We start from the raw sequence: 10,440 nt of genomic DNA on the forward strand, positions 1-10,440 counted from the left end.
TCTGCACAGACCTAAGCACAATTTGCTAATTCACTGAACATCTACTATGACCTGGCTGCCTGCCAGGAACTGGGGAATTGACCCCTGTCTTTGAAGGTCTAACCCAGGTGCTGGAGGCAGGTGTGTGGACAAACACAGTAAGCCACTAGCCTTTCCTAAGCAGGCAGGTGGTGGAGGAGGGTCACAGAAGTGGAGCTTGGTCCATTCTACTTGGAAAGAAAGGTTGAAGAGAATTAATGTGGGAGGAGAGGATGCAGAGCAGTTTTCTCCTCTAGTGATAATATAGTGTTCAACACTGGCAAGCAATTTTAAAGAAATCTTTACTGAAACGCAAAGTATGGGTTCCAAGAAAAAGTAAGCAAAAATGGAGGGGGGAAAAAAAAAGCCGAACAGAGAATGCAGAAGTGTGATTTGGTCACTAAATCTTGCAAGGATACTTTTCTAAATTTAATTTCTTATTGTGTATACACAAATCTTAAGTCTGTACCTACTGCTACCAAAGAGAAATTCTTCTCCCGCCCCAGTTTCAACCTCTTCTCCCACCCCAAGGCCAAGTCAGAGCCCCTTGACCCACTGAGAAGAGGGGCGCGGGAGTCTTCACGTCCTTGTCAACCACCCAGCCTAGCGCACTCCAAGCAGGGCGAGGGCTAGACCACTCACTTGAGTTTCTTGAAGGCTTCCTGGCCCCCTGCCACGTAGTTGCCCCCGCTCTCGATCTGGTCCAGCTTTCGGATGCGGTGGCCGGTCCGCGGGGTGTAGATGTTCCTGACGGCCCCGAAGGGCGCCTGAACGCCGCCGGTCACCTCCTTCAGGAAGACGTCAAAGCTAGACACCTTCTTCTCGTGGATGACCACGCGGCGCCCCGCAAAGAACGGGTCCCCGTTGCGGTACACCAGCACGCTCTTCACCACCGGCTGGGACAGGTGGCTGGACCTGGCGCTGCTGCCGCTCATCTTCCCGTGGGACGCCGCCCCAGCCGGCTCCCGGCGGAGGCTGGTCCTCTGCCCCCGCAGCCCCGCCGCGCACCTGCGTGGATCGCCTCCTGAAAGGAACAGGAGACTGACAAGCCACAGGTAGAGGAGAGGACGGCCCTGCTCCCTGTGCGCACGCGTTGGAGACACTGCAGGCTGCGGGACTCGGGTGGACCTTCAAGTAGTTCACCCAGCGCGCACAGCCAATCAGCGCTCGCGGCGAGCGCACACCTGTTTCGCATGCCTCCTGCAGAATCCAGGTGTGCACCTGGGAACGCGCGCTGCTCCGGGGGCTTTACACTACTGGCCCGGGGCAGGACGGGAGGGAGAGAGGTGGGGACACGCTCACACGGATCATAAATACGACGCGACTCGGTTTCCAGCGTCACTTCTGCAGCTGTTTCCCAACAGCTTAAATTTCTGTTCTCTCGTCTTGCACCCCCACCCTACTCTCCCGTTCGCTCCCAAAGTAAAGCAATTAAAATCGTGACTGGAGTTGCCTAGACTTTTCCTTACTGAAAAGCAAGTACGTGGAATGCACCGAGCCGGCCAGAGGGAGCGAGCGCCAAGGCTCGAGCGTGCAGGACCCTCGCCCTCCCGTTGACCAGCGCCGCCGGGAGGCGGAGCTCGCTGGGCAGCGCGGGGGCCAGCGGGAGGGCGGGGCGGCCGGGATCCCCAGGCGCCCGCCGCGGCCGTACCTACCGACACCGGCGCCGGGTGAGGCGGGCGCAGGCCGGGCGGCCGGGAGACCTGGGCGGCCGCTGGCTAGAGTTGTCCACGCCGCCGTTGCCTCTGCGCCTCCCTAGCCCCGCCCGCAGCCGCGTTGTTATTTTTCTCGGTTTCCATGGCAACCACGGCGCGCGCCCAGAGTGGACCCAGCCTGGTGCGCAGCCTCCCGCGGAGCTCAAGGGCGGCCAGGGGCTGCGGGTGCGGCGCGGCGGGAGGCACTGTCAGGCGGCAACTGCACAAAGGGACGCCTGCTCTGAGCCGGGTGGCGTGCTGGGAGCTAGCGGGCTAGGGGGACTCCGCTGTATGTGCAGCGCCACGCACCTCGCTTTATGCAAGAAGGAGCAGGGCTCTTCGCAAGAAGGCCAGAGGGCTGGCTGTGCCCGGGGCCTCATCGTGCAATGTTAGGTCAGCCTGCAGGGCAGATGCGGAGAAGAGTTTCGAGAATGTTAAGAACCTCAGTAAAGAGTTGTCCAGTCCGTCTGGGACACACATGTTGTGGGACCAGGAAGACCCTTTTAAACCTGAAGTCTTGCAGCTCGTCTTCGCCAGTTTCCTTTATCCCTCCAAAGACCTTGCCAGGTCCAAGTTTCACAATATCGGCCTAAAAATAATAACCACCACTAACTGAACACTAGCCCCTACCCATGCTCTGCTGGGCCCTTTACATAGGTTATCTAACTTAGCATTTACAATAGCCTTCCGAAGAAAATATATTCTTTCTCAGATGGGGAAACCAAAGTGTAGAGAAACCAAAGAACTTTACCTCAGGTCACATTCACAAATTCAAAGCAATTCTTACTCCAGAATATCCTTAACCACTGGCATACCAATTTGTGTGGGGCACTGTGGTCTGGGGCAGAAATATTTTTATTAAAGTCAAGAAATGCATCAATTCCTTGAAAGTTAACTGTTTTCAGAAGAATGCCAAAGAGAAGAGAACAATACACAAAGAAAATGGGGAAATTCTGGGAGCTGACTGTGGAGATGTACAGTTGAGGGATAGGTGCAAAAAGTAGCTGTGAGAATGTGCTACCACGTAGCTAGAAGGACAGGACACCTGTTTTGAGGACAGAAGGCAGGAGACTAAATGCCAATACCTCCAACCACCCAAAACTCACCCCCACCTGCGGCAGCCCAGGGCAAAGTGAATGCATGGCCCTTGACAAAACTAAAGAATTCAAGACGGCAACAGCAGAGCATGGAACCCAGCACAGACTCCTTCTACCTGTGGGACCCTGTCACCAGCTTAAGAAGTTGCCTGAGTCTGTATTCTGATGCGTCTCACAATGGGGTCTCCAGCCCACATTTGTCTCCTGGCCTGCCTCTTGCATATGATGTGGTGATAATGCTTAGCTATTGTCTCTCAGTGATAAGGGCAAGGCCTTGATTCCTACCATTTACCAATTACTGCGGTTGACTCCAGACATGACCAATTTCCAGTCTAACATCACCAAAGGCAAGAGCTGTGCAGGAGCACACGAGTGCATGGTTTTTCAACTGTCCAGAAGAAATAGACTTAAGTAACCTCCAGAGCAGAGACAATAGTGAAATGTAGATGGCAATGAACTTGGAATATTTATCATATTAATTGTACTTTATGCAATTTAATTTTTAATAATGACTCCATTCAATATTCCAGAAAACATAATAATCGACTCTCATCAGTAAAGGCAGCCCCGGGCACACAGCTGCTCCTGGGCAGCGTCTCTAGACTCTGCAGAAGGCAGGCTGGACTCAGTGACCACACAACCTTGTGTTTCTCAGACTGAGCTCCTTTTCTCCACAAGGAGACCCTCCTCATCTGCCTGAAGCTGGAATGCAAGCATTTCTTGTCCTCACACACTTAGCCACAGCATGGAAACAGCCAGCAGCGACAACAACAACAACAAAGAGGTCACATATTTGCAATAGCTCTCGCTGCCCCTGTTGCTCGCCGGATTGGTTTTGGAGCTCTTTTTCTTGTGCAGAATCTTGCAGTGAGCAAGAGGAGAGGATGGAAGATGCCAGAAAAGTTAGGAAAACCCCGATCCCAAGGGACTGAGGAAGAGAGCAAAGCCACTACAGAGGGGTGCTGGGGACAAAGCCAGGAGAGAATTGTGCTTTTAAGACTTTTCCCAAGCCTTAAAGGCATTGAGCATGAGAGGGATGGCCAACAAAGACTCTTGAAGAAGCTCTGCTGTACATAAAAATAATGCCACCAAGGTACATGTTGCTTCCTCCAGTGCCAAAGCATCTCCTGAATGCTTTCAATTTCTATTTTTCTACTCAAATAATAAGTATTTTATGTAACATTGTGCTGAAACCAGATCATGCCCTGTTGATAAGGGTTCTTTAGCCAATCACCAAGTTTACCAATTCCACTTCTCAAATAGTTCTTGAATACCTCTGAGTCTCCAAACCAATCTCCACTTTCCAAATTCAGGGCACCAACCCCAATGAGATCACTCTGTCTTGGGTTGTTTCTGTACTGTCCATTCTCTGAGGGGTTGGAAGGGGAAAGAATGCATTCATTTCACTTCTACTTCAGACTCTTCAAGTGCCTATTATTTTTCTTAGATGAAATGCAACATCATCCACATTGATTTCAAAGGCCTGAATATACCATCCCTGTTGCCTTGATTTCTATCTCTTCTCACACAATTCTCCCTGTGCTTTTCCTAAGTTGAAATTTGTTCTTCCACATCTTCAAATATCCCTTTGGACATACTTTCTGACTCACATCTGCCATCGCCATTTATTTGATTCACTCCAATGGATACTTCAAGTCCCACCTTAAATGTAATTTCCCGAGGAAAGATAGGTATCCCCACATAGTACATATTTTTTCTCCATAGATTATACCAATTGTAATGGTAAATCTTTGCATATGTTTAATTATAAATCCTTATATGATTATATGCTTGATTTTTGTATAATTATATGTGTATAAATTCCCTAAGAGAAAGGATTGTGTCATTATTCAGCAACATCTTAACCAGTGCCTAGCACAGACAATGGCACCTAGGAAGTACTAACTAGTTATTTCATGAATGAATGAATGAAAATTTGTTGTTCAAAAATTAAGTAAAAAATTTGTTTTTAAAAAACTGAAAAATACTCCTATAGAAAATAAAGTCCAATTTGAGATCACCAAATTAATAAAAAAAAAAAAAAAAAAACTTTCACGATTAAAGAAATTCTAAAACTAACTGCTTAGCTGTTGACAGAAAAATCCAGCCATATGCAGAAGAAAGCAGCCTCGCAGGAAACCAAGCTCTCTTGCCTGGTGTTCAGCTTTGATGCTCTCCAGGCCGAAGGAATGTGTGTGAAACCTGGAGCCCATTCTGCAGGCTTTCCATTGAAGGGTGCTGCAGCCTGTGTGCTGGGTTCCCAAATTAGACCTCTGGTTCCTTGAGACTGGTCCATGGATATGCAAGTGGATACTGCCGACTGCTCCCGCCACCTGTGAATCCTCTCCTAAGCTGAGGTGGTTTTCACAATGGCTAAGTTTTGCAAAACCACACACCATGCTGCCCACCCCAGCAGCCACGTTGCTGGGGGCAAGTTCCTTGGTAGAGCACTGGCCTGGTGTGCACCAAGCCCAGGATTATTCCACTCCAGCACTGAGAAGGCGGGAGGCGGGGCATCGAAGGGCCCATTAGTGGCTGTAAGAGGAAACACCCTCACCTCCTCTAACCACCAAACCATGGGGTACGTATTAGTGGCTGTGAGAGGAACCCTGCTCACCTCACGCACCAAACCACGTAGATTCCACTTCCTTGACCTGTCTTAACCCTTCCTCTTCTCTTCATTTTCACTTCCCTACATCATTCCAGAGCTTAAGGTGTGTGTTTTATATGTCAACATATAACTTAAGGGTTAATAATAATAAATAGTAGTAGTTTAACACTTTATTTACCTCCCATTTCTAATTCGAGATGAGTAACCTGGAGCCTTCTTTTCCACAGAGGCATAAGATGCCCATGAAGTGAATCTCAAGGATTCTAAGATGAAATGGAATATCATCCACATTGATTTCAAACCATGAATCTTATAGACACCCACAGCTATTTATCTTTGCATTCTACATGAAGTAAATGCCAAGTTACTATTTACTTTCTTTAAAAAAAAAAAAAAATGCAATTTCGTGTTGAGCGATTCCGCATCTTTGAAAAGCTTTTCAGTGCACTAGAGTGTGATCTGCTGGCCCCGCAGGAAGGTGGCGAGTCCCAGGCAGGAGACAGACAGCCAGAGCATGCGTCCAGAGAGCACCTGCTTCCTCCACGCTGCAGAGGGACTGTGATCTTGCCTTGATCCTCCAGCACAGGTACACAGGTAATGGCAGTGCTCAGCAAACACACGTGCAATGAATGCATCTGTGCATAAGAGCGTGGGACCTGGTGGAAGAGGGGTGCCCCTGAAGGGAGCTGAACAGCTACCGTGAGGTGCCCAGCCTGTGTTAGATGCAGTAATGGATGCTGTGGGGAGAATGCTGGAGGACCTCCATTCCCAAAACACGGAGAACTAAACATTCTGAATCATTCTCCTTCTAAAACAGTTTTTTTAAACACTGGATATTTTAGAATATCTAAATCTTCTTGAATGCAGTGCCAACTTGGGAAGAATAGAGAGGATTCTGAAAGTCAAAAACAGAAATCTCAGGAAGGGCGCAGGCACCAGAGTCAGCTTTGACACTGCACATCCTGCCCCGACCTGGCTGCCCTGAACTGTGGCTCTGATGGCCTCACAGCAGGGCACAGATGCGAGTCTAGCCTTCGCAGGCAAAGTGTCCAGGAGGAGGAGCTCCCACTGAGTGTGCGACCGCAGGGAGCCAGCCCTTGAATGCAACGTGAGCCAGGAGAGCAAGAGCAAGCAGCGCAGGAGGTGGGTCTTTCTTTTTCCAATTGTGTGGAAGGCAAAGGTGGGAGGAAGGGGTGATAGGATTTGCCCCCTGCCCCCCATAACTCACAGCCACAATAGAAGACCATGGCAGCTATGAATTCTCATCAACTCTGCCTTTGTGATTTAAAAACTGTGCAGCAAAAAGTAAAAGTGACTGCGTGCTGGGAAGGGTCTCAGAGGGCTGAGAAGCCAAGGACTCAAGCTACAGGTGATTCCCACAGCTTACATTCCGGGAAATGGAAATTCACAGTCTGATCCCATCAGAATTAGGAGAAAACAAGCCCTGGATGAAATCAAGAAGACCTAGCAGGCAGAAGAACCAGACCTGCAAAATTTCCACACACTGGAATTATCAGAGCCAGAATATGAAATAATGAGGCTTAAAATGGTTGAAGAAATAAAATGATTGAAAATACAAGAAAGGAACATGAGGCTAAACTAAGGGCCAAGAAAGTTTTTAAAAATACAACCATAAGGTAGGATTTCTAGAAATGAAAAACATAAAATTTAAAGCTCAATGTAGATGTTAAATTAGAGATTAGTCACATCCAAAGAGAGAATAGTCGACGTGGAAGAAGATAATCAAAGAAGCTGTCTAGAAGACAGCACAGAGAAATGAATGAACGAAAACAGGAAGGGAGAGGACAGAGACCACAGTAAAGCCACTGACCATGCCTCTAACAAAAAAGGCAAATAGAGAAAATGGAACAGAGGCTTTGTTTGAAGTTTTCGGGAACTCTCCAAAGGTGTAAATCCTTATATTCAGGAAATCAAGTGCATGCCAAATAAGGAAAATCAGTTCACGGTGGCCTGACCCTCAGAGTGAGAGGCAGAACTTTAAAGTTGTCCATAGTGTGATGACTTTATTTTCTCCTAAGGTCCCAGGCATCTAGCTCATGTCCCATCTTTTCCCTTTCTGCCACTGTCCCGAATGCTGTCATTCCTTTGCTTACAATTAATCTCCATGCTTTTGTTAATTTTGTAAATCTTTTGAAAGACAGCTTGTGGCTTTGTCTACCATCTCAGTGGGAGACTTTCTTCCCTATGTCATTTATTTCTGCTTCTTTAAAAAGTTCCATTTCCTTCTATTTCCTTAAGTTTACTGTGTTGTTTTTCTAACTTCACAGGATGAAAGGATTGGATTTGGGTTTTGGTTTTTCCTGCTTTTCCAGATCCATCTATTAGAAGTTGGCAATCCGTGGCTGTTGGACCAAATGTGGCCCTCTGCCTGCTTTGTAAATAAAGTTTTATGGACACATGATCATGGCAAGATGTTTATGTATAGTTCATGGTTTCTTTTGCACTATGAAAGGAGCAAACATAGGATTCAAAACCTAAAATAGTTACTGCCCAGCCCCTACTGAAAAGTTTGCTGACCTCTGCATTAGATCACTGTTGTTCATTGTGTTGTTCAGATACTCAACGACCCTTACTTTTGCTGCGGCTGTGAATTTTTGAGAGGTATGTTATAAATTATCATTCTGATTGTGGAATTCTCAGTTTGTAGTTCTGTCAATATTGCTCTGTTTTAGATCTATGAGTATCACACAAATACAAATAGTGGCCTCTGACCCAGGAATGACCCAAAAGGCAGCAGGGAGGCCTGTGGCCACTGGAGAAAACTGTGGAGAAGGTCATGAAGGCCGATGGCAGAGCCCCATCAGGCCGGGCCTTGAAGACCTAGGAAGCAGGGAGTCTGCTGTAGAAGCCCCACCTAGGGCAGTCAGTGTCCCTCTGAGGAGTGAGAGGGAGCCCCAGAATCTCTGGGCCATCTTGGGGAATCCAGGTTTGACACTCCGGCTCCATCAGAGAGAAGCCCCATAGTGAACCCACAGTCCTTGTTCTTCAGCTGCTGGAGCTTAATTATATAGACTCTGGAATTCCCTGGGAATTAGGGGATGTGGGCTTCACACCACCCTCTCCCCAGCGGAGCTTCTGCACCGGGGCTGGGATTTCCCTGAAGTTCCCCTCCCTATGGAATGAGGTTAGAAACCCTGAAAACCATATGCCCAGAGGCCCCATTAAAGTGCATGGTGACTTGGGGATGCCACTGTGCCCCCAGAGGGACCCGCAGAGGATCCCTACAGCTAAAGGCTGTGAGACAGTCCTCATCTGGATCCTGCTCAAGACGGGCCCCCAAGTGGTGCTGGGTGAGAGGGACGAGCCGACCCGGCAGGTAGCCCTCAGAGGCAGATGGCAGGTAACGTGAACTAGGGCGTACACACCACGCTTCTGTGCAGGGAGGCTCCGACACCAGATTTTGGTATCACTGGTGTTCTCTTGTCCTTCATCCCAGCAGAACATCTGTATGCCTCTCAGAAAGGCCCTCCCCCGTCACCCTGCGTAAACAAGCCCCAGGTGGCTGTCCTCCATTGCGCCGCGCCATGCGTCCTGCTCACAGCAGTCCTCACTCCTGGAATGTCCAGGAAAGTGGACGAGGTCCGTTTAGTCACTGCTCCATCCAAAGTGCTTAGAACAGGGCGGGCACGGGGTGGGCCCTGGGTGAATGGATGGATGCTACCTGGCGGCAGGGAGAGGAAGAGGGAGGCCAGGAGCAAAAGGTGGGTGGCAGGTCCCAGCTCGAGTCCCCGTGTGCCCACCACGGGGACTCACAGGGGCACACCCGTCAAACTGCTGGGTGGACTCACCAGGAATGGATTTTATGAGACTCCCAGGCATCACCTGCAAACGCCCGTCCTAGAGGCCACGGAGGGGGCGACCCTGGGTGGAGCTGGTGCTTCCCAGCTCCAGCCTCCCTGAACCCTCGGAGGAGAACGGGGAACGGCCACCAGTGAAACCCAAAGATGCACCAGGTAAAGTGTGGAGTGCACTGGCACGAGCAGCCTGTCCTCAGCACTGTGTGAGCATCCCACGGAAGGGGAGGGAGGCCAGAGGCCTGGCAGGAGGCAACGTCACTGCAGGTAATGGGGCCCGGGTGCCAGCGCCTGCCTTCACAAGCTGCAGACTTAGGAGGAGAGAGCACCAATGCAACGAGAGCAGAGACAGAAGCTGTGCAGACCAGAGTTCTCTTCCCGGGACCCCTGGTAGGAGCCAGGGCGAGGACCCTCCAGGGGAGGGACGGAGGCACCTGGGCTCTTCGTAGAGAAGCAAGAGTGTGACAAGCTGTGCTTATGCTTTGACCTGTTTCACCCTTGGTCTTGAAAATATAGGTTTGAGAGGTGAAAAAGAGAAGGACTATGAAAAAAGTCAACAGCCTCTACTAACGCTGAAAACGGCAGGAGCGATTTGAATGCCAGTGTGGGCTTTGAAGATGCAGAACTCGCCCTGCTTCACCCAGAGCTGCTGAGAGGCAGCGCCACCTCAGCTGCATGATTCCTCCACACGAAGGTGGCACTTTGGAGACTCCATTCCAAGGGATCTGGTTAATGAGATTCTCTGACCAGCAACGCCACTTGTAAACTCTAGGAATCCTCCGAGGGATTCATCAGCGCCCCAGGCCTTCTGGGGGCATTTAACTAGCCACCTGGAGGATTCTCCCGTCTCTAGACAGTTGTTTCACAGCAAAGAAGAAAAAGTTGCCTGAGGTTTCAACCACGGTCAAGTTCGCTGGAGTCAATAAACATCTGGGAGGGACCATGCAGAGGTCATAGGTCAGCAAGGCACAAAACCCGACCCTCGACCCTCGACCCTCAAAGGACTGTGCTTCCCCTACATCAGGGAGCTTGTAGATGGGACTGAAAATCCTATGTTCCAGGTGACAGAGGTCTTTTCTCAGGCCTTTTTTCAGAATCTGACCACTGAAAGGGACTTGTTTCATATTTGTTGGTAATAATAGACTTTGACTAAAAAAGAGAAGAAACTGCTGATTAGAAATGTTTTATTTAAAAACTATACATGG

At 49.3% G+C, this 10,440-nt stretch overlaps 1 protein-coding gene across 2 annotated transcripts in view; it reads right to left on the reverse strand.

The window, feature by feature from the left end:
* Window positions 1-1,798, reverse strand: part of DCDC2 (doublecortin domain containing 2) — a 134,671-nt gene extending 132,873 nt beyond the window's left edge. The window contains exons 1-2 of one of the 2 annotated variants that reach the window (XM_079147562.1): window positions 1,674-1,798; window positions 661-1,042 (exon numbers count right to left, since the gene is read on the reverse strand). In XM_079147562.1, the coding sequence (XP_079003688.1) occupies window positions 661-953 (293 nt within the window). In that variant the 5' untranslated portion in view covers window positions 954-1,042; window positions 1,674-1,798. Of the gene's footprint in view, window positions 1-660; window positions 1,595-1,673 lie in introns of those variants that run through there. The other variant, XM_079147563.1, reaches the window with a different exon arrangement.
* Between the last annotated feature and the right edge of the window lie 8,642 nt (window positions 1,799-10,440).

This window comes from Sciurus vulgaris, assembly GCF_902686455.1.
Source record: "Sciurus vulgaris genome assembly, chromosome: 7".
Lineage (NCBI taxonomy): Eukaryota > Metazoa > Chordata > Mammalia > Rodentia > Sciuridae > Sciurus > Sciurus vulgaris.